Raw genomic sequence first — 24,928 nt, 5'->3', positions numbered from 1 at the left:
CCATACAGAAGTACCATTAAACAACTCAAGAAGGTCATACTCATCCCCCTGGGGGTGACAGACATGGCTGACCTGTCTACATTCTTTGCAACAGGATCAAAAAGCAGTGTGAGCCTTTCCTCATCTAGCAGCAGTGGTCTTTCCCACGAACCTGCTGAATGCCTCATCCTTGCCTTCTCTTTTATTTATCCCAGTCTCCAGAGAAGGGTTTCCTGAGCTTCCATTCCCCTGGGGTGTGGTTTACGTTAAGGGCAAGGTCCTTTGTGGGGAAGCAGAAGTTCACAGAAAGAGTTCCAACTGGTCACTAAAGCTAATCTCAAAGGTAACAAGTCTAATCATGATGCAGGAAGACTGGTCCAGACTCAGATAAGCCAAGTGACCCTGCTTCATGCCCAGACTGTAGCCCAAGTCATGAACTATGAGTAATGCAAACTGAACAGTATCATCGTGAGAGAAGCATTTGACCCTTACTTCAAGCTTGGCAATGGAGGCATCACCAAGATTTACAAATGTTCCAGGATCATGCTCCAAAATGAGATGGGCACTATCATATTCTGCTCCTGGTCTAACTAGTGGTGAAAACTGCAAAGGACTCCCTGAAAGTACATTAATCTTCTTCTGGTTCAGATCTCCAAAGCCATCTTGACCACCATTACCATGATACCCTGGCTGAAGGTACGAATATGTGCAAAGACACCTGTCACTATCTGCACCATCTTGACCGTGGTGCTAGTTTACCAATTTTCAGTAACAAACAGCTCTATGGACTTGAGGTATGACCAGATAGCATTCAGGGTCTCATCTTGAGGCCCGTCCATGTCTTCTTTCTAGATTTTGCACTCTGGTTCTAAGTTTTTGGTTCTCTTCTGCAGCGGCCCTGAAGAAGGTAAGCAGGCATTTTTCCATGCCGTATGTGACATGTCCAGACTCCCTCAAGGTGACAACAGCTCTTGAGACTGAGGCTGGTGCTGACAGACAGGAGGGACCCAACTCACCTTCTATAGAACTATCATATGAACACAGTCACTGGGATGCCATTGTGTAGGTATAAATATGGAAGTTTTTGACAAACCACTCTCTTTTTAGCTTAAGGTGAAATCTGCCTCTTGCTTTTCATATGCACCAGGCAGACCACTTTTCCTACAAAGTCTTCCTTTTCCCAGACAGTTAACCACCTAGGGATGACTGTTCTACAAAAGCAATTTACTGGACTTCAGGCCAAGATGGCTCCCAGAACAGAGGCAGACTCCCCAGCTCCCACATATCTATTTTAGGAAATTAATGAAATTCATATCAGACTGAAAAATTATTGCAAAACTACAGTAAGGGACCTTTTTCCATGCCAGAACTGCACAAAAAGCATCAGAGACCCAAAGGCAACAGGAAGGGGGGCTGCTGGTGAAGTCAATGCCAGAGTAAGCAAACAAGACAAGCCTCCCAGCACAAGCAGGAGACAGGCCAAAGGAAGACGCAGTCCGACAGGCAATAAACACCTGCTTTGTGCCAGCACTGTGCTAAGCACTGAGGATACAAAGAAAAGCAAAATAACCACTGCCCTCAAGCTTACAATCTAACAGGAGAGATAGGCAGCAAACACATATATACAAACAAGCCATATACAGGATAAATGGGAAATAATTAAGAGCGAAAGAACTAAAATTAAGAGGAGCTGGGAAAGGCTTCCTGTAGATGAAATTTTCATTGGAAGGCTATTCCAGGTGCAGAGGAGAGCCAGAGCTTCTGGACTGAAGACTATGTGATGGGGAGTAAGGTGTAACTGAACAAGTGCGGGGCAGGGAAGAAGGCTAGATTATGAAGGGCTGTGAACACCAAACAGAAGATTTCGTATTTGGTCCCGGAAGTGATAGGGAGCCACTGTACAGAGTCTACAAGCCTCTGTAACCGGATAAAGCAAGAGCAGAGAGCTCCTTCAAGAAAACCCCAGGCAAAGGGAAGATCAGAAAGCCCCAGAGTAGTAAGAAATCTTCAGGGGCATCAGAAATTCACAGTATTGACCTTGCAAGCCCAGGGGAACACTAGCAACAAGTACAACAAGGTGGCACTCAGCCTGGCACACAGGTGCTCTGAGGTACCTAGAACTGTCTTGAAATGCCACAGAGATTCAACGCTCTGAATCTAAAAGATGAGGGGAAGGTGGAAGGCTAACCACAGGAAGTGGGGTCAACTAAGGTAACAGAGGATAAGATTAAGTAGGGGTGATCACCCCGATCAAGAGCACAGAAGGGGACAAAGTCCAGCACTGGCACAAATCCCCAATTCAGGAACTAGGCTAGAGAAGAGTAAACCAAAAAAGATACTGAGCAATGGAAAAAATTATCGTGGAGCTAAATGCGCCTAAAAATCTAGCCCAGAAGGAGAAAGTGACTCCCTAACAACTATAAGTAAAATCTCACAAGGAAAAAATAAGTATGAATATCTAAAATAGATGAAGCAAGAGATAAAAATGAAATAAAAGATCTTGAGATAAGAATTACAAGGGAAAATAGCTAATAATCAGGTAAATCTGACTCAAATAACAGAATCCTTGAAAACCAGAATAGACTAAACAGAAATCAATCACTCCATGAAAATATAAGAAATATTAGAACAAAATCTAAAGATTTAAAAAATAGAAGAAAATGTAAGATATCTGAAACAAAAAAAAACTGACTTGGAAAACAGGTCAAGTAGAAATATAATTAAAAATCATTGGATTCTCTGAAAACCGCAATTTAAAAAAAAAAAAAAAGGTTGGATACTATATGTCAAGAAATCGTTAAGTAATGTCTTGCCTAGATATATTGGAATTAGAGGGCAAGGTGAAGGTAGAATTTACTGACCGGTTCATGAAAAGAACTCCAAAAAGTAAAGTCCCAAGAATATCAGAGCCAAAGAAAAATATTCCACAAGCATCCAGAAAAAAGCAATTCAAGCACTAAGGGATTACAGATAGGATCACACAAGACCTGGCAGCTCCTACAATAAACTAGTGGACATCTTGGAATACAATAGCCCAAAAGGCAAAATAAAAAAAAAATACAGTCTTATAACCAAGAATAACAACCAAAGGTAAAATATATTCCTACTGCGGGAAAAAATTTGCTTTTAATGGAAGAGAGGACTTTCGAGGATTGCTGATGAAAAGATCAGAACTGAGTTTGAAACACAAACACAAGAGTCAAGAGAAACCTAAAAAGGTAAATTAATTTAAGCAACTGGAAGGGGCTGCATGATGCTGTAGTGTCAATATTCTTATTAAGGGAAAAAGAAACAAGTAGCCCTTCTGAACCTTAATATCTTCAAAATGCATAGAGATAAAAGTATCCTAGACAATTCCAAAGGACTCATGATGAAAAATGCTATCCACCTCCAGAGAAAGAACTGATGAACTCTGAGTGCAGATTAAAGCGCACTGCTTTTCACTTTATTTTTCCGCAACATGACTAATGTGGAAATGTTTTACATGACTTCACATGTAAAATGGGTACCATATTACTTACCTTCTCAATGGGTGAGGGAGAAATTTGGAATTCAAGTATTTTTTTAAAATGAATGTTAAAACTAAAAATTTAAAAGAAAAAGAAAAAATACATGGAAATCTCTTGAAAAAATATATTGGGAAATTAAATAAGAAAAATAGATGAAGGGGGTGGATTGGCTCTGTTCCGAGAATTTTAAGAGGCGAAGGGGGTAAAGAAATACAGTAGCATAGAAAGGAGAAAGAAGGGGGTGGAATTTGCTAAGAAGAATATACAAATATGGAGGAAGTGGTGAGGGAAGTTTGGTGTATTTCAAATCAAATAAGTAAGCAGTTATTAAGTATTTATTCAGTGCCAGGCACAAAAACAGTCCCTGTCCTTGAGCAACTCGTAATCAAATGGGAGACAACATACAAAATACTGTTTATGAACAAGATACATACATGATAAATTGCAGATAATGTCAGAGTGAAAGTATCTGCATTAAAGGGAACTGGGAAAGGTTTCTTGCAGAAGGTTCAATTTTAGCTGAGACTTAAAACCAGGGGAGCATGGAGGCAAGCACGAGAGAGAATATTCCAAGCCTGAGAGACAGCTAATGAAAACATACAGATCTCATGTAGTTCACCAAACTATATGTATGTGTTCAATCTTCCTTTGTCTGTTTCAGATTAAAGTGGGGGGAGAACAGTTTACGTAAGGACAGTAATAAGGACAACTTCAAAGGACTTAAGGCCATCCATCAGCACAACGAATAATCAACAATCCAGAGGACTTATGGTGGGTCCTGTTCCTTCGCTCCTGACAAAGATGACAGACTAAAGACATAGACAGAAATTTTGGGACATGGCTCTAGGATGGGGTCAAGTCTTGCTGAACTATGCTTCACTGGTCTTTTTCCTCTTGGTTCTGAATGGAATGCAAAGTAGGGAGGCAAGCGGGATTAGCAAGAGTAATAATGCCTTGCTAAAAAGAGTCCATCGAAACCTTTTTTAAGGTGCAGAAAAGAACAGCAGGAAGTTCACAAGGAAGAAGAGAAAAACAGGCCGCTTTTGAAAATAATGTGTGGAATTTACATTACACGCTTTTCTTTTTTAAAAGCAAGAGGTGAGATGGAGATTCAGGGTTTCACATACAACCCCCTTTTTGTATTCTACCATGTACGCGGAAATGCTTGCTTCTGGAGCGTCTAAGTTCAGAAATTTAAAAAAAAAATTTTTTTAATAAAAAAATAAAAGCAAGAGGTGAGATGGAGATTCAGGGTTTCACATACAACCCTCTTTTTGTATTCTACCGTGTACGCGGAAATGCTTGTTTCTGGAGCGTCTAAATTCAGAAATTTAAAAAAAAAATTTTTAAGCAACATACTAATTCCAGAGCACAGCACTTGCCAGGGAGAACCTCTCCTGAAAACAAGAATAAACCCAGTCTGTTAACGGAGAATCTCAGCCTCATCCATGGCCTCTGCTTCCCAGGAGAGAGGTCAGGAGAGTTGATGGAGCAGCTGACAATTCGGGATGTGTTTCTCAGCATCTTACCTCAGTGCCAAATGCCATCGGCGACATGGTCCATCATCACAAAGCTCCAGGTGATTCCTGCAGTGTTGTTCATTTCAGCCGCTGAGAATCCCAGGACGTCAGGTAAACCCTCTGGCTATCTCTTCCCCATGCTGATCTCCCTTTTGTTTCTCAGTGTCTGACTCTGTGACCTGCCCAGAACCAGAGCAGCTTTAGTGATACTTGGATAAGTGGGCTCCCTGTAGGAATTCCCTCTGCCCACCCAGTGGGTTCTACCAGTACCCCAGCTTTAAGGACAAGGCTCAGATAAAAAAGAATGCTGTCCTTTCTTCTACAGCCCCCAGGCACTGTGACCACCCCTCCCTCACATCAGGCATCTCCTCTTATGCAGCAGAATCTCTGAACGGAAAAGGACTGAGCTGGGACAGGTACAGGAGACAGTGCTTCACAGATCAGTGGCCAAGGCCAAGGGTTCTGCTCACTCCTTTTCCCCAAACTAGTACTATTCTCTACTTAGCTTCTACATGCAGCAATCACCTGTCTCCCAACATCTTTTAGAGCTGGCCATTAATGTTGGGCATTTATCTTTAGAAACCACCACCCTGTGGATAGAGCACCAGCCCTGGAGTCGGGAGGACCTGAGTTCAAATCTGGCTTCAGACACATAACACTTACTAGCTGTGTGACTCTGGGCAAGTCACTTAACTCCAACTGCCTCACAAAAAAAGAAAAGAAAAAAAAAGAAACCACCACCCCTCCACATACACAGACCTCACATACATGTAGACTTCCCCCAACCCAACTTTCATATTCGGAAGTTTTTTTCTTATGGGAAAATTTCTCAGAAGCAGAATGGTACACAAGTTCCTCCCCTCCCCCCCCTTTAATAATTTCTGGCGTACACATTTTACAATTGCAAATACATAAAAATTAAAATGTTTTCTACTCTATCACATATTCACACAGGCAAGTATACAATATGTAACAAAGATGGCATCAGTGCCTTTTTTTTTTATTCACCTGCTATCATTTGCTAAAATTAATATAGACGGTCTACAAGGCATGTGACTGAAACACAGGATCACGGATTCAGAGCTGGAGTAGAAGGGTCTTTTAAAATTATCGAGTCCCATCTCATCATTTTACAGAGGGAGAAAGTGAGGCCCAGAGAAAGAAAGGGATCAGCCCAACGAACGAGTGTCCACCCAATATCCCAAAGATAGTCAAGTAGCAGACCTGAATTTGAACCCATAAGAAGGTTGCTACCCTTTTGGTGAGAATAGTCAAATATCTTCCTGTGGCTTCCCTTTTATTCTAAAAATAAGACTCAGCATCTCTTAGCTTTAGTAAAATCATTTTATATACAACCATGTAGAATATTTACAATATAATACTGATTCCAAAATAAAAATAAGCATACAGGTTAACACTGAAAAAGGAGAACATTCTTGGCCTGATACAGAAACGAAGGGTAGGTACTCTGTGATATCTCACACGTCATCACTGTTGTAGACCAAACTATCTATGGTGATGGTTTCATGATCCATTCACAATATTTCTCTCCTTGAACAGATGACAGAGTTTCTCGTCATCATCTGACAAGAAGATAAAACACTGTCAGATAGCTGGGTCGCTAGTTCTGGAGACTACCCCCAAGGACCAAATGATTTCTAGACACGTCTTTGTCTTTGCATTTTATATAAAAAAACATTTCTTTAAAATTGTCCAATGTGAACATTTCAATTCGAAGAATCTAAGGAGAGATTCCTCCAGGACTTCACAAAAACCATTGGAATTACATATTTGAGTGATGATCTTGAAATCAAAGAGTGGGATGGCATAAGAGCAATCCTTTGTAGGGGAGGGACCATTTGGACCTTTTATTCCACCGGCATAGGAAACCCCCCGTTTGGAAAATCCCTGCCTTTGAGACAGATCCCAAACTCATTTGCACCTTCTAGTCTCAGACTCAGAGTGAGCGACAGCAGCCCTCAGCACCCAAGTGCTTTTGGCCGTGGTCACCCAGCCAGTGTGTGTCAGAAACAGAACAGTCGGCCCAGCTCCAAGGCCAGCCCCTGATCTTACACCGCGCTCCACAGTAACAGCTGACGTGAATGAGTTGAGAACTTGCTTCACATCTATTATCTCTCTTGATGATTGTTATTGATTTTTTTTCCTAAAGGATTAAAGCATACTTAGAAATTAATCTTTGTTCTAAAACATCATTGGTTTAGACATAACATGCCTGAAATCAATCATTTGACCTTTGACCTTACGTTACTCTACTCTTACCTAATAATCCTTCAAATTGGTCCTTTCTCAAATGGATAATATACTCAACATGAACTCTCTAAAAACAAAAGGGGGAAAAAAGGGTAATTCCTTATATGCACACACTTCACACACCAACTTCTGACGACCCTCTCCCTGCCCACACACGTTAATTCATAAAGACACACAAGGACACAGGCAGGATTTGCTCTGCCACCTACCAGACACCTAACTATGGGTGACCCAAAGGCATTTCATTACAGAACAATGGCTTTCATAAACAAATCAGTGGGGAGAGGGTCAGAGGTACAATAGGGAAAAGTCAAGACAGTCTATACCTGGTAACTTCATGGGATTCACCACTCTAGGCAGAAGCAGTCTTCTTATCAACTCTCCAATTCACAAGGCCTACAGATTAGCAATAACGTGTCAAAGCCTTTCAAGAATAGGATGTTCCCTAATATTTACACAAAAAAGAGACACATGAAAGTTTCGTTCAGGTTTGCATGACATCTGCTTTTTGCTTCACCAAAGCAGGAGAGATTGCTACTTCAAAGTAAGCATAAACCCTAGGGGGACAGGGATCGCTGACTCCAAGGGCTCCAAGCACACCAAGCCCCACAATCCATGCCAATCACTCTGCTCTTTTACAGCCCAGAAGGACAGCCATGACCGAGTGATCGTAGATCAGACTCTCCAGATGGCCTATACAGCATCAGCTCAGTCCTCCTGTGGGCATCAAGACACTTCCTCTTGATTCTACAGACTGATGTCCAACATAGCCTAAGGCGAAACACAGGTAATCTACTGATCACTGCCTCAGACGCTCCCTTACACCATGGCCACAGTTCACCACTTCCAGCCCTAACAAAAAAGAGGAGAGAGAGTTCAAGGTGATGGTTTTCAAAAACGTCCAGCCCATCAGAACTCTGAGGCAGAGACGACATCGCAGAAGCTACCACAGAAGGAAAACCTGAGCAACAGTAACATCAGACTAATGCTAGTGCTCCTCAGAGGCAAGTATCTCCTTTCAACACAGCCTTGTGCCTCCCTCACCCCTAACCTAGATGCCTCACCCCTCTCTTCCTCCTCAGACCTCCCCTCCATCACCAGGAAGAAAGATGGGAAGCTCCACGTTCTGCTGCAGAAACAATCCAGTTGGAAGTTTTCCTGACAGAGGTTGGGGTCTTTGCAACTACCCGTGATCTAGAAAGTCTAGATTACCTCCAAACTAGGTTTTCAGATTAGTAAAGAGAAAAGTATCCATTAGACTTTGCTCCTTAACTCCCTCAGGCTTGGGCTTTGCTGCTCTCAGCCAACAGAGAACACAAATATTTGTAACCATGACCATGTAATGGCTCCTCTGATGGTGGAAAGCATGGCTAAAGGGGGCTGATGTCTAGCCACGCTGGGTGAGCTGGACAGCAATGTGATGAGGGTGCCCCTAGGGGCAAAGAGCCTTTCTAAATGGCCATGTGTGTTCTTACAAATTGCCAGAGTTGGCCCCGAGAGGCTCTAACTAATCTAGAGATCCATTCAGAAAAGAGCTTTGAAAAGGTAAACAGCCATGGAGCAGTAGCCCAAGGGATCTAAATTTTCAGCTGGAAATGCAGAACTCTAAGATGCCCTGCCCCGAAAGCAGGGACTGTCTCATTTTGGTCTCTAACTCTGGAGCCTGGCACTAGGAGGGGCTGATCTATAGCAGTAAGAGCTTCATCAGTGCCTACTGGTTAAGAGACTGCTTCACCCCAACAGAATGGAAGCTCCTTCAAGGCACTGACTATTTTGCTTTTTCCTCTTCATCCCCAAGGCCTATTCCAGTGCCTTAATCAGTGCCAACTCACTGACCTGGTATGCTATGAAAGTGAACAAACCTGCCGTTTCTCTTCCTGAATGGCATCTCAGTTTACATCACCTAGTCTGCTTACCTACGTAGGTACCAAAGTCTCTCTAAAGGCCTCCGTTTATTAAAGGAAAACATCACAACAGATTTGTTCTGCATTTTGAGGGCCACACTCTGAAATATGTTCAGTCTAATTAGTGGCTATGATGGCTGAGTGAACATATGGAAGCAGGAGGGAGAGACAAGGCCAAAAAGGCTAACAGAAGAGCACAGATCTGGGGAGAAACCCAAATAATGCAGAAGTCTCTAGTCTCAGAGTCAACAGATATATACAATGCACAGCCTTCCAAGCCCTTGACCAAAGTTTAGAATCCACACAGGAACAAGGAAGGAGGGACCAAAAAAAAAAAAAGAGAGAGAGAAAAAGGCAACAGGGATAGATAAACTTAAATTCTGGTCTGGAAAAATAAGGCTGACATCTACGGGACCCACAAGCAGAAAAAAAATAAATGGACTAGAACCTGCCTTTACTAAACTATTCAAATCCTTTTCATTCCTAACCATTACACAAACAGAAAACCTTAGGCAACCTCACTATTCTACCCTAGAAAGTCCAGAAGAAAAACAGCAAAGGAAATAAGACAAGTTCTGCACCAAAGAATCCCTCAAACCGAGGCAAGCACAGAGATGCCAGCCTCAGAGGTCAGGCAGGATAAGGAGCTGCTTGCCGAGTTCTCCCAGACAGCCGTCTGGAGTCAAAGCCAACCGAGCTACCCCAGCCCTGGTGCTCCTGTTGTCCCAGCCCTGATGGTTCAGTGGGGAGGACACAGGGCACCAAGAGGATTATATTCCACAGTACCTATTCCAGCTTTTTACTGAGCAAAAAGGCCCGTGGAGCTGCTTATCACTGGGAAGGTGCTTCTCCGCCTATTGCAAGTCAAAGGATTTTGGTGACATCACCTGTCCTGTCTGAGAGACATACAAATGAACAATACAGAAGTCATAATCTATCTCTAAGAACTGAGCTTGACTTAAAAAAATATTACAGTACCAATGATTCTTGTATCTACACCTATACAGCATCTTTCAGCAGTATGGAAATTTAATGAAATTATGATTTATTAATTTACATAAAAATTACTTTGTACAGTTAAGGAATAAATTTTCAAAATGTAAAAAACAAAACAAAAACAAACTAATGCTCTGAGGCTGTGGCTATTGGGACTCATGAGAGGCGGTCTGTTCTTCAATCACTTGTTTCACAATTTCTGCCAGTTTTAGTCGATCCACTTTATCTGTGAATCCACGGCCTGAAAACAAGCAAACAAACAAAAGAACAGAGTCAGTATCAATAGGTTTGCTCTGGCAAAATAATGCCCTGGGGACAGGGATCCAGCAGTGGATAGGGTTCCAGCACCTGAGCCTGGCTCACCATATAACCCAGCTCCACCCAAGACAGACTCAGGATGGAATCCCCCTAGTGCCCAAGTGTGATCAGCAGTGTATACTTTCATCTGGCCTTTAACCATCAATGCCTGGCCAGCCCCATCACCCAAGGCGGTGATGAAAGAGGGCAGAGAGGTACCTTCAGCCTTCTATCCAAAAAAAAAAAAGAAAAATCAGTTTACTTACCTCACACACACAACACACACACACAACTTTAATGAAGCTCATCTCTGCCAAAGGTAGGAGTCTCTACAAGCTAAGTGACGGCCACACAGTGTGCCCAGGCAACAAATCTGCAGCCACACAAAGGCAACAGAGAAATCTGCCCCTTCTCCCAGCACTCTGGTACTCACAGGCTCACAGAACTGGAAAACCATCCAGTCCAACCCACATCTGACTCCAAATCATCCCTAAAAAAGGAATCACCCAAGTCTAAATGCAGACCTCTTGGGAAGCTGTTACTTGCACTGACCTTTCTCCGAGTCCCATCCTTTGGAGACCAGCAGGACAAACCTAATCTGTATTCCAGCCCTTCAAATACTTCAAAAGGGCTATCAATTTCCTCATGTTGGCTCCCCTTATCTTCACTTTCCAGGATAAAAATCTCCAATTCCTCTAACTGATCTTAGTATGGCGTGATCTTGAGGTCCTTAAACACCCTAGTCACCAGCTTGCTGATGCTCTTTCTAAAAGGTGGCACTGAGCCTGACATACACAACTCCAGAAGTAGTCTGACCAGGGCAGAAGACGACGGGACTGTCAGCCCTTATTCTGCACACTTCCTCTCTTCAGGTAGCCTAAGATCGTGTTAGTGTTTAGGGCAGCCTCATCACCCAGTGAACCAGCACTGACATGTGCAAGGAAGCGTGCCAACTACCTTACAAACATCCTCTCACACCCCTGGGAATGAGGTACCTGATGATCCCCATTTCTAGCTGAGGAAACAGTCAAACAGAGGCAAAGTGACTTGCCCAGGGAAGTGCCTGAGCACAGAGTTGACTCAGGTCTTCCTGTCTCCAAGTCCAGCTTTCTAGCTACTAAGAAACCCAAATTTTTTAAAGAGGAAATGCTACACAGCCACACTTCCCCCTTCTTGTATTTGTGAAGGTGATCTTTTAAACCTAAAGGTAAGACTTTATATTTGTCCCTATTAACATTCAGCTTCTCAAGTCTGACTCAGTGTTACAACCTGTCCAAATCTTCTTGAATTCTTACAGTCATCCAACATGTTAGTTACTTTTCCTACATTTGTGATGTCTACAACTCTGAGAAGCACTCCATGTGATCTTTCTCCAGGATCCACTGATAAAAATGTCCAAAGATCCCGGTGGTACTCCACGAGAGACCTCTTTCCAAGGCAACATTATGCCATGAAGGACTCTTTTTGGGTCCAATTTCAAGTGCACCTGAGTGCACACTCCCCTAAGCCCGTATTGATCCATCTTATACATAAGGAAACCATGAAACAGTCTTTCAAGCATTTTGCTAAAAGCTCAAGTCATTAAAACTCTGGCATTCCTCCAAGCTACCAGACTGGTAACTAACCTAGCTCGAAAAGGAGATAAGGGTAGTAGAATATGACCTGCTCTCTGCGGTCACCACCCATCTCCTTGTCTCGATGTTCACTGACCACTCCTTTGAAAGCGTACTTAAGAATTTTGCCAGAAATCAAAATTAAGTTCATTGGACTACAATCTGTACTTCCACTCTCTTTCCTTTTTGTGAAAAAAATCAGGAAAACCCCTGCCCTTCTTTAGTACTGCAGCAGCCCTTCCAATCTCCAGTTTTTCAAAGGTCACCAAGAGTGGCTAAGCAATCACATCCGACAACTCTTGTCAGCACCCTGGGATAGTTGGTCTGGGTCTGATAGCTGCTGAAGTCTGCTCCTCAGGCCCACCACCACTCAGAGCAGTCTGCCTTTGTTTGAATACATCATGGAGAATATACTTCAAAACAAGACTCTCCCTTACCCAGATGTAACGAGTTCCCTCACTACCTCTTTTCTTCTAATTGTAAGCTGACATGAGAGGAGGCAGGTTCCACGGAGCTCAGCCCTACCTCCCTCCCCCTCTACAGTAGGCAGCTTACTGGCACAGTGGATAGAGCTGGACCTGGAGACAACAATTCCTAGCTGTGTGGCCTTGGGCAAGTTGCTTAACCTCTGCCTCAGTTTCCTCATCTGTAAAATGGGGATAATAGCCACACCTACTTCCCAGAATTATTGCCCTGCCCTGCCTCTCTCAGTCCCAGACAACACATCTGCCTCTGCGTGCCATCTCAGGGCTGGCCTCTGGCAGACCCACAAGAGAAAGCAAGCTCTCCCAGCTGCCATACCATTCCAGCTGAAGCTCTGCAGGGTGTCCCGGAGAAGCTTGCATTCCCGGTTGTACTTCCACGCCTCCTGCATCACCTCATTCAGCTTCTCGTCTTCGTTCTCTCCTATTGAAAGGGATGAACAGGAAGTTGTGTTTTCTCAGAAGCAGCACAGGGTAGAAGGAGCATCAGAGAAGTCCCTTTCCTTAGGTGAGGCTTGGAGGGACTGGGAGAGGGCAAGGAGAAAGGAAGCAGGAGGGAAGGAGAGGACCAGGAGACAGGATTTTTGGTCAGTCGATTATCGAAGATCAAATATGTAAACCCTCAGTCTATCTTTCCCTACTTGGACCCAGACAGGCCCAGGTCATCAGACACCCCTGGTTCCTCATTGCCTCATTCATTTCCTCTCAGAGTACAGCCCTAAACCCTTAATGTTGGGGGATGTAACACCAATCTAGTCATTAGGTTGATCAAACCCTGAGCAGGGAGGCACAGCTGACCACTACCAGACTCTGACCAGCCAGGCAGGACAAATTTCAACAGCCACTTGATTACCTTGAGCTCATTTCCTATCTCAAAAACAATTGGATCATTAAAGAAATGGCTTGAAAGGGCTTGTTTCTGGGCAATTGTGGGAATTCTCCTAAAATCTGAATAGTCACTGAAGAAAGTGAGGCCCTTCAGTTAGCCCTCTGACTGCTGCAAAGACCCATTAGTGTCTAACAAGAAGCAAAGGAGAATATACTATGATTATTACCGCCAAATACCAAGGGCCTCAGGCTTGGTACACTTTGTACACATCACGAAAGAGCAGCAACGGTCAGTTTTAAACTACTAAGTGTGTTGCTTTTCCCGCTACCAAGAAGCTGTGAAAGGTCTTGACCGTAGACTCCTAAACCAACGAGCTAGAAAAGATGCTTAGCAATCACCCTTTGATGCCACCTGGACTGATTCACCTAGATTTCAGTCTCCACTTAGATTTCTACCCTTGCTGTCGGGCTTGAAATAAATTTCCCAACTTCATCCGCCTACTCAGAGACTTAACCACATCCCTCCCTGCAAAAGTACACAGGCAAGGAAACCCAAGGACAGAGAACTGACGATATATCTCTGACACTCCACGTATGATTTTGCTTAGTGGACACGAGATCACCCTGAAGTGTTAAACACAAAGACAGAAGGGCTGCTATTAAAAGAGCTACTACTTTTCAAACCCAAGCGCGCACACATGCACACACACACAGACGACAAACAAAGAAAGCATTCTTAAAGAGTGTGACCTTTACCAGCCTGGGGCAGAATACACTGAGCAATGACATCGCGTAGCTTCTCCAGTGCCACATTGGAGTCCTCTGCTCCATTCTCCGGGTCGTGAATATAGACACCATCCTTCGGTTTCGTGCTTTGAAACATTGGAGGAAAAGCAAATTAAAAAAAAAGTCAGATTTCCCAATCCAAATCTCTGATAAGATGTTAACCCCACATGCACCCAAGGAAAAAGACTTTGAATACAAAATTGCTCAAATACTATCATGGCAACATCTCCCAAATATTCTGAAAATGCCTTGAACATACTGAGTCAGATCCTCCCAGGGCATGTGTAAGTAAGGAAGAAAATTGAAGATTCTTTGCACAGCTGGGTTTGGGTAGACGGAACCAAACTACGTTAGCCTTGTTGTTTGTAAGGGGAATAAAGGAATCCAGAAACAAAACCAAATTACCCAAGCAATTTCCTCTTTCTGAGAATGGGGATTATTTACAGAGTGCAGGGGTTTGAGGCTGACTTTGAGGTCCTGGATTCTCATGTTGGCCAGCTGTTCTGCATGAGCCTGTTGGATTCCAGCAACTACTGCCTGAATAGAAAGCAGCTGAGTTAGTTTAGCATTTGACATGGTGCCTGGCACATAGCAAGCAATTAATAAATGCTTGCTGACTGACTGATAGGCATGTTGGAGGAAAACTCAATCACTAAAATCCAATTTCACCAAGTATCACAGGGATGGTTCTACCAAACCAAGTTAGGAGCCCATCACGGCCAGTGGGTTACCAGAGACATCCGGGTTAGAGCAACTAAAGAGGAATCAGGCTTTAAAAAACAAAAGAGCAGCAGCACTAGTAGTAACAACAACAACAACAGTAATCAATGTAGCAGTGGTAGTAATAATAATCACCTGTATACTCTTTTGCTGTTACCAAAACATTCTTACATACACCGTCCCATGAGATCATCCCCAGAACCCCTATGAGACAGGAAGTGCAAATATTCCCGTTCCCATCCCCATTCAAGGAGTAAGGAAATGAGTGTCAGAGACACCAAGAGACTTGCTCGACTCCCCAGAGCAGCTAATAAAGCACACTTTCATATTTCATAAGATCTATACTTGGATCTTCCGACCCCTGAGTTCAGGGTTCTGTCCATCAGATCTGAGAGCTAATTCTAGCACTATTATGCAGCCTTACAAAAAGACCAGCTGTAGCTAAGCACTCAGTAAAGAATTTCCAAATCATGGCTCTTCTTCCTCCTCCTCCACCTGCCCCCTGAATGTGAACCAGTCTTTGGCCCTCCACATTCACTCCTCTGAACAGCTTGCCTCTTCTCCTGGCTTCAACCAGACTCTCTCTCAGGTGATGACCACCAAATCTGCACCATTAGGCCTGACCTCTTGCTTGAGCTCTAGCCCTATATTTCCAACTGCCTAATGCAGGCTTTTCTACCCAGATGTCCTCCTATCTTCTCAAGATGTCTAAAGCCAAACCCAAACTCAGTTTCCCCAACTTCCCTCCCAAACTATCTCACCTCTCCCACTCCCCACTTTCTGTCAATCACACCATTGCTCTCTAGGTTCAAAACCACTAGATCTTCTCTGAATCCCCCCTTTCCTCCATCCTCTACATCTAGCCAGGAACCAAATTCTTCTGATGGTTTTCTTTCCCAATGTCCTGCGTATTCCATTTATCCATCCATTCCTTCCTCTTTCTTCCAATGCCAACAAACTCATCCAAAGCCCTGACCACCTCACACCTAGATCACTACCGCGGGTTCCCAGATGACTTCTCTACCTGCGTTTCTCCTTCCAATCAAAGTCACACCCCAACTGCAGCTAACCTTCCTAAAACACCATCTTCTCTACAGCCCTCTGCCATCAGGAACCTGTAATGGTTCCTATGGCACTGCGTCCAAACTCTTCTGCCTTGTTTTCAAGCCCTTGCACAGCCAACTTTATCTGCCAGCAGCCCACAACCTGAGTCAAACTCAGTTTCCTCCACGTTCAGGTTCTAGGCCTTTCTTCCTGGTGCTTCACTAGCCCCTGGGAATGTCTTCAGCTCATCCAAGGCCCAGCTCGAGGCCCAATTCCTCTAGGACCCTTCTTGGATTCCTCTGGACCATGTTAATTAATTACCCTCTTCTCTGCACTCTAAAAGCCTCTTCAGTTCTACACGATGACACAATTATCTACTGTCTGACACTATTCTCCAACTGTTTTCTACGTTAGAAACAAGGCTTTAAGCAGCCTGAGGTCAAGGACTGAGTCTTCTCCATAACCCACAATGCAGAATACAGGGGTAGATGTGAGAGGTGCTCAATAAACATTTTAAAAAAAAAAGGTAATTGGGAATAGAGACCTATATTCCAACCACTCCAACCACAGATGGGCAGTTCCCTGGAGTATATCTCCCAGGTCTTGGTCTAGTCTTTTATGAAAACAAATACCTCCTTTTACACAAATGTTCTCTCTCTGATACTACCTGAGTACCACAGCAATCTCCTAAAAGGACAACAGACCATAACATGATACTTTGCCCTTACATTCCCGCTAGAATATAGCCTTTCCCAGAAACAAAAGAGGTGTCAGCAAAAACCTTGTCCATCATCAGCTGGGCAGAGGGCAGCACATTGTCCAGAGCTTCATTCGAGTTTAGCCACGGGTGGTCCAACACCCCCTCAATGGTAAGCCGCTCCTCTGGCTTGACCTTCAGCAACCTGTGGGAAGAAGACAAACACACTTGATATGTCCGGCTGCTGGTGGGAATCCTAATGGAAACACGTGGCCTAGAGCAGTTTTCACCCTTCCCAGCTTCTCCTCACCTTCTCCAATTTGCCAGTCAAGCTCCATGAAGGTTACGGTATATAAAAAAACCCTATATAAACTAGTCTCTCCTAGTGTACCCTGGGGAATTCCAGCGTTAATACTGCTGTCTCTTCAAGAATCCCTGGTCAATTCACACTGGGGCCAAATTGCTAACCTATCATTAGGATCAGACCCACTTGGCTTTGGATTACAGATGGATGACTTGGCAGAAGCAGAAAGGATGCACCACAGAGAAGAGGATTTAGTTCAGGTATATTTAGACACTCTCTGAACTTCATGTAGCTTTTCAAAGACAACTTGAGATTCAAGGTCTAAATTTCTGAATATTAATTATTTCACACAAAGGACAACTACAGTTGAATGGCTATTCTGGCCAACAGTGAGAGCAAATGAGGTCACAGAGCAACAGGGCTAAAAGCAGGACCACAGACTTGCTCTTACTTTCATGGGACACAGGCAATCTAAAGCTAAATATCAGTATTTCTGAGGGCTGGGCATCAGCACTCAGACTTGCAATACTGCTACATAGCCTATGGATGGTTAGATCAGACTTGGGGAACTGACCAATAAATTTCCGGTTACCCTTAGCAAACACAGTTGGCTTCTACTGCATTCCCTCCCATAGTTCTGCCACCCAAGTCTAAATTACCCAGCTGATCTTTCAAAGTTCGTGACTCTTTGAGCTACTTAGTTCAAGTTTCTAAAAAAATTATCTGGAATGGATCTATACTTTGTTATTAAATTAGTTACATATTACAGAGATCATTTATGACGCTTTCTAGAAAGCTTGAGATTGCAGAGAAACTAACAAAAAGCCACCTACAAAGTAAAGATCCCCCTTGGGATCACGTGATCATAATTGAGACTTGGAAGGGACCCTAAGTGTCATCAAGTCCAACCACCTCATTTTAGAGACAGGAAACCAAGGCCTAGAGAGATTTAGTGACTTGTCAATGTCATCTAGGTCGTAAACTGAAGACAGGAACCCAGGCTTTCTGTCTTCAAACCCAGAGTCCTTGCCAACAGGTTAATGGCATTCAAGTAGGCATGAAGGACAAAACCGGTAACAAACACTGTGCAGAAGCAAGAGGAAGTGGATGCAATTGTTCTAATTTAGGATAACCAGTTTCTCCGTGCACACGTCGCAATAACGTTGTCTAGCGTAGGCCAAAGCTAGATCAATGAGTGAGATGCCATGGGAAGGGGCACTCGGGAGTGGCACACAGTTGACTGCAGAGGAAGAGCTGCCTGGCAACAAGTACCGAAATGGCCACTCGAGTGGAACTCGACAACACATTCGTATAAAATAGAAACTACTCTTCCGTATGGCTTTTAAAAACCTGTATCAGCTGGCTCCCACCCAACCTTTCCAGCCTCATTCTACATTATTCCCCTTCATGCACTTGGTGATCCAGCCAAACTGGCCTTGCTGTTCCATTCTACAAAGCTCTCTTTCCCATCTCTGTGGTTTTACATTAACCAGCCCCTCCTCCCCAAATCTGCAATGTTCTCCCTCCTTGCCCTAACCTCACAAAATCTCTCCCTTGCTTCAAGACTCCACCCACGCACTGTCTTCTACAGGAAGTTTTTCCTGATTCCCTTTTCTCTCCCAAACTACCTTATGTTTATCTGGATCTTATACACTTCCTATGTACCTGTTGTTTTCTCTAATAGAGGATAAGTTCCTTGAGGACAGGGACTGTTTGTTTTTGTCTTTGCCTTCTCACCTCTGAAAAGAGGGCCAGACACATAACAGGCATTTAATGAATATCTGTTGATTGAATGATGATTCAGACCCAGACAAAATTCCAGGGCTTGTCTACCCCATCTGCGTTCCCAGTAGACGTAAGTGGCATGGCATATCACAAGATCTTCCTGGAAGGCAGCCAGGAGGGCTGTGCGTGCATGCTGCATGTGTCTTTTTCTGCCCTATGTCTACCTTTTGTGTGTGAGGACATGTGTCTGCTTCTCCATCCCTAGAGCATCTTATGTGTTATGACCAGGCTCAGGCCCTCTCTGGTGGCTAAGGGTCAGTCTTCCTAAATTAGGTGAGGCTGAAGATAAGGTCTACTTGAAACAGCCCAGACTTGCATCTCTACAATGGCAAGAATCTGACCTAGCAAGCTCCTGAGGGACAACAACTGATTTATTGTGGTCTTTACATTCTCATCATCAGCTGTAGTGCCTAGCACACAGCAGGTGCTTTAAAAAATGCTTGTTGAACCGAACAGAATGGAATTGCTTTGAGAATCCCAGACATAAAACATGGAGATACATTTCATCGGCATCATGGAACACAGACAGGCATTAAGAGAAGTGGCAAAGATAATTCCCATTTTATAGATGAAGAAACAGAGACTCGGTTTTACTTAAGGCAAAGCAGTGAAAGCAGAACATAGCACCCAACCCCTTAAGCTACACTATTTTATGCAGAATTGGGTGAAAAAAATAAATATATCTCTAATCTCAAATCCCATCTTGTCCACAAGGCCATTTTCCTTTGCCAAAGCTACTAGTGCCTTCCCCTCTGAAAAACTTCCATTAACTTTATACACACCTACCATCTATCCAGTTATTTACAAATTGTTTCCCCATTAGAATGTAAGCTCCTTGAAGGCAGGGAATGGTTTTGCCCTTTTTGAACCCCTGGCATTTAGCATAGTGCCTGGCACATAACAAGCATTTAATAAGTGGGTTTTGATGGATTGATTTTCTATAAAATCTCTCAGTTCCTCACAAGGCCACAAAGCTAGATGACCTAGATGACCTCTGTGGCTCTATGGTATACCAGTGCAATCTAAATCTGGACAGGAATATCCAACAAATGACAGACAACGCACTTGGAGAGAAGGCACGCAGCATCTGTCTGGAGACTCCAAAAGGAAGATGAGCCCACTGCTCTTCAGGCAATCCACTGCCTTTCTGGACAACTCCAACAAGGTGTTGACCCTCTATCCTCTTTCCTTTTGTCAAAACCCAGGATAACAGCTGACCTTCTTCAATCCTGCACCACCTCTCTGATTTCTAAGGACTCTCCAAGATCACTGACGGTTGCTTAGCTAGCACATCCACCAATTCTTTCAGCACCTTTAGAATTCATCTGGGTCAGGTGACTTAAAAGTCATACTAAGTGTTTTCTTACTATTTCCTTATTTGTTTCGGGTTTAGATTTGTCTTTTAGCTATTTTCTGGCTTTTCCAGTTCAAAGAATATTCTCCTCGGCAGAGGAAACAGAAATGAAACAATAATGAAGTATTTCTATGTTACGTTATCATCACCCACCATCAGCAATAGCATAGCCCTTTCTGAATCTATTTTCCCCAACACATCACCATCTAGTAAGCCAACGATGTGTGACGGCATTATTAGAGAGACCTCACACAACCCATGGACAGCTTCAGTTCAACAAGCATTTAGAAAGCCTCTGTCACAGAGGACGGGACTGAATCAGAAACACCTGGTTCAATCTCTGCCTCTGACAGGTTGGCTTGTATGACCAGGACTAGGGAATAACTTAAACTTTCAGTGCCCCCAAGAACGCTCTAAGACACAAATCGGTTGTTGCTATGCTTATGTAGAAGGAATCTCTACACCAAAAGATTCCTAGAGGCTGATGAAATCAAAGGCCTAAACAAAAAATAAATAATTAAGGTGTGCTTTGGTGGGCAAAGACAAAAATAAGTCCTTGTCTTCAAAGAGTTTACATTCTGCTGGATATAACTTAGTAAGTCTTAGAGACTTGCCTGAGGCTATGTAAGAAGTTAAGCAGATTGCTCCACATCACAGAGTTGATAAGTTTCAGAGGAAGATTTGAACTCTCTATTCAATAGGTCACTCTGTCTGCTGCTAGACCACTTTAAGGACGCCCAGCTCAGAAACCAAACAGTACTGAACCTGGTTACCGGGAGGCCCTCTGAGGCTATTTTCAATCCAAGTCCTCTTCTGCTGCCTACAGCATTTCTGTCCAAGCTTGGCCCATGCAGGCATTAGTGCTACTGATTCCATTCTTCTGGCACATTACTTACTTCTCTGTCCATCCTCTTTGACTTGCCCTGCTTCAATCATCTCTTAATAATCAAAACTGGATGAAAAACCTGGGAGACTGTACATGAAGAGAGAAGAATCAGGAGATCATTTCTGACTCTTCATGACCCCAACTGGGGTTTTCTTGGCAAAGACACTAAAGTGGTTGGCCATTTTCTTCTCCAGCTCATTTTACAGATGAAGAAACTGAAGCCAGCCAAGTTAAGTGATTTGCCCAGGGTCACACAGCTCGTAAATGTCTGAGGTTGGATTTGAACTCAGTTCTTCTTGACTCCAGGCCCAGTGCTCCATCTACTATACCACTGAGCTGCCTTTGCAAACCTCAAATATCTCTATCAATGTCAGCTCTTCTGTCCTGCAAAAGAGGGACTGGACTTGCTCTGCCCAGCCCCTGAGGACAGAACGCGGAGAAAGGAGGGAAGCTTGGGGGAGGCTGGTTTTCAGTTCAATGTGAGGAAAAAACTTACTCAGAATGAGGGCATTCCAAAATGGAACAGGCCAGCGAGGAAGAGGCACGCCTGGGGTCCCTGCTGCCAAGGGGTCCACACAGCGAGCCTCTGGAGCTGCAAAGCTCCTAAGCTGACCAGAGCGGGGCAGCCCCTGCCTGTAATTCCAGCCTCAGGGAAACAGGGAAACTCAGGCTTCATTTTTCTTTTAAAGTGGACCAGGCTGCCTGACTAGAGAGTGAGCCACTGGTCATTACAGACCTCCAAACAAATGATAAATATGACCACATTGAGGATAACATAAAGAGTACCTGTCCCCTGCACGGCTTAGACCAAAAAGGGCCACAGGGATGTCTTCTCTAACTCAGCCATTCTGGGTTTCCGGCCTCAGGCAAAGCAGTAAAAGTTAACAAGGAAATACCAAGGGTCGTGGAAAAACACAGCTGTTTGGGCTCATCATCCCTCCACAGAAGTGGGAGGTCATGCCAGCAATCCCTCCCCTGTCCACCCACAAATGCTAGCCCTCCTCCACCCTTCCCAGTCCCAGCTGATCTGTTCAAATGAATAACAGAGAGGTAACAGAACAAAGCCTCAGTGGACTCACTTTCTCACAATGTCTTTGGCCATCTCAGAGATTTGGCTCCATTCTTCCTCAGGAAACTCAAAGCTTCCTGTCATGATCTTTCTCCGCATGTCCTTTGGAATTGTCCGGCTGTGGTGTTTGGAGTAAAAAGGTGGGTAGCCGCACAGCATCACATAAATGATCACCCCCAAGGACCACAAGTCACAGCTCTGAAAGCAAGGAGAAGGTCACTTTGGGGCACAACGGGGGATGGGAAAGAGCCAGGAAACAAACCTCACTTGATCTGTAGCAGACAGGCTATCTGGAATACATTTAGCTGGTCTGGAGTGTAGGTTACCACTGCTGGAGAGAAATATTCCCAGCTCCTAAGACAGCAAACCTTCCTATTCAAAGTATTTATTTTTATGCAGCCAAAGCAATACCCAGACACAAAATACATTCAGTTCAACAAACATTTATTACAAGCTGCTCCAGGGGGAAAATGTAAATGATGTCACGTGTCTTCCCCTTTGCCAGCCCCAAAGCATATGTTCAATCACCAGCCTGGACTAAGATGGAAGGCACAATTCTTTTCCTGGTGCATAAGAATAAATCTAAGCCAGGTCATGGGTGGATGTCCTGCTTAGGGAAGAAAAGACACTTGACCTTGACACTCAATCAACATAATGACTTCTGAAAGGGACTGCCAAAGTAACTCCTGGTACATCTTAAGAGGCCTCAAGGACAATGCCCTAGTCAGCTAGCCAAGTGACCCTGGACAAGTCATTTCCTGTGTACCCCAGGTTCTTCATCTATAAGATGAGGGGGTTGGACTAGCTGCCCTTTAAGGACTCTTCTAGCCTTAAGTCTCTGATGCTGAGCAAACACTCTCCCAGGCCTTTCTGCACAGATGGAAACACTCTGACAAAAGCAGAGTTATTCTCTGGTAAGCACATCACCAGACATGGGGCAAGTCCTCGGCTCTGGCCAAGGGGACTCTCTCTTCTTCTAGACAGTCTCAGCCCTTCTCCAGACCCCGACCACACCTCCCAGGGGACTGTCATGTCACATGCGCTGCGATCTGCCCCTGCCCCCACAATGGGTCCTTCTGTTAGAACAGCAGTGATGAAAATAGTTCACACTGCAGTGCTTGAATTTTGAAAAAAAGGTGGCTCCTTGCCGGGGCAGGAATCCTGGCCTCCCGAGTCCAAGCCGGCAGGAGGCCCAGCTGTCTCCCCCCTTTGAGGTGCAGCAGTAGCAGCAGTGTGGAGATGGGTGAACGCCCTCACCCACAGGTGCCTCAATTCCTTTATCCACAGAACGCAGGTGTTGGACTAGAGGCTCTTGAAGTAAGTCTCAGCTTTGGCCTTGTCCAATTCTAAAAGGTTATTCAACAGGTGACTAGCACCAACCAGCCTTGTTCTTGGTGGCGAGACAAGGTAAAAGAACAACTCTCCTTCTGGATAACAGTCCTGCCAGCTGTCCTTAGGGCCTGGCTCCACATGGCCTACAGAGGTCACCTCTCTAAGCAAAGCAGGCCAGTGTATCTGCCACAACAGGGACCGGCTCCCTGACAACTGGCCTCTCGGGGCTCTTCGGAGGTGGCTTCGTTCAACAGAGTTTCAGGCACTGTTTCAGAAGCTCCTGACAGTGGAGAGGAGGAACTGTCTCTTTTCATTCTCACTAGGCTACCCACCTCACTGAGAAGACAAAATGAAAGCAAGGCAAACAGAGGCCCATTTCTTAGGGAAATCAAGACCCTTTAGGATTAATTATTCTATCAAGCTGACCTGCCAAGTGACAACCCCTCCGCCCTGGAAACACTAACCAGGTCTGCCCAAGAGGGTCTGCCTTCTAGGGAAGGGATATGATAGGTTCTTCCACCCAGCTAATGGCTTCTACCCCGGCCAGATGTCACTGTTCTCCAAAGGCACTTTCCTTGTAAACTGAATTGAGATGATATCAATAAGGCCAACCTCTGTTCGTTTTGCTGACTCTTTTCTTTCTTTCTTTTTTCTTTAAAAATAATATTTTTATATAGGATGATCCTCTGGGAAGAGGAGGAAAAGGAATATTAGGGGAAATTTTAATGATGTAAAAATCCAAAAGATAGCAATAATATATAGATATACATGTATGCATGTATTTTAACATGTTATTGCTATCTTTTGGTTTTTTACATCATTACAATTATATGTATTTTATATATATTTGGTATGTGCTATCTATCTATATATACAGAGAGAGAGAGACAGACAGACAGACAGACAGAGAGAAAGAGTGAGCGAGCGCACACATACCAAATGGGAATTTCTATTGAGCTCCTGAGGTGCCCTACCAACTGGGTCCCAGGAAGACTAAGGATTACGAATATGAGAGAAGCACTCTTGAATCTCCCTGGCACAGTGCTGCATTAAACCCAAATCACCACCAATTTGACATTTTATTAAGAATAACAAGCCCTTGAGAAAAACAGGCTCAAATCACTGTTACTTACTCCCTCGAGAAAGCCAGGTCAAATATCTTGGTCAAAGGTTTGAGTTTCATAGCCCTGCAATGCACGTGCTAGATTCTAATGATGGATGTTGGTCTATCCTCCTCCCTGCTATACTGTACGCAGACCAAGCTCCTGCCTTAGCCACACTCTGTACCCTGCCCAACGCCATGCTCTGTACCCAGTAAGCACTCAATACGCAGTCACCAAGACAGGCAAGGCAGTTCAGGGGAGCGAAAATATTGGGCTGGGGGGCCACACAACACAGGATCTCCAAGGATATTTAAGTCCTTTGCACGACGGGGAGTCAAACTCAAATAAGAAGAGAAGATCTACCACACAGTGACTTAGAAAGCCACAAAACAACATTACCAAAGTTGTGCTGTATTTGTATTTACCTTGTTAACCACTTCCCAAAGGTT

At 44.1% G+C, this 24,928-nt stretch overlaps 1 protein-coding gene across 1 annotated transcript in view; it reads right to left on the bottom strand.

Annotated features, from left to right (window-relative positions):
• Window positions 1-6,338: 6,338 nt before the first annotated feature.
• Window positions 6,339-24,928, bottom strand: part of MAPKAPK5 (MAPK activated protein kinase 5) — a 53,250-nt gene continuing 34,660 nt past the window's right edge. The window contains 7 exon segments of the mRNA XM_078154312.1: window positions 6,339-10,420; window positions 12,891-12,995; window positions 14,156-14,271; window positions 14,591-14,619; window positions 14,621-14,722; window positions 16,731-16,851; window positions 22,055-22,242. Coding sequence (XP_078010438.1) covers window positions 10,326-10,420; window positions 12,891-12,995; window positions 14,156-14,271; window positions 14,591-14,619; window positions 14,621-14,722; window positions 16,731-16,851; window positions 22,055-22,242 — 756 coding nt within the window. The 3' untranslated portion in view covers window positions 6,339-10,325.

This window comes from Phascolarctos cinereus, unplaced genomic scaffold (assembly GCF_003287225.1).
Source record: "Phascolarctos cinereus isolate Bilbo 61053 unplaced genomic scaffold, phaCin_HiC Scaffold_4;HRSCAF=312, whole genome shotgun sequence".
In the NCBI taxonomy this organism is placed as follows: domain Eukaryota; kingdom Metazoa; phylum Chordata; class Mammalia; order Diprotodontia; family Phascolarctidae; genus Phascolarctos; species Phascolarctos cinereus.
The sequence above is the reverse complement of the archived record's forward strand: the minus strand, read 5'-3'. Positions and strand labels throughout refer to the sequence as shown.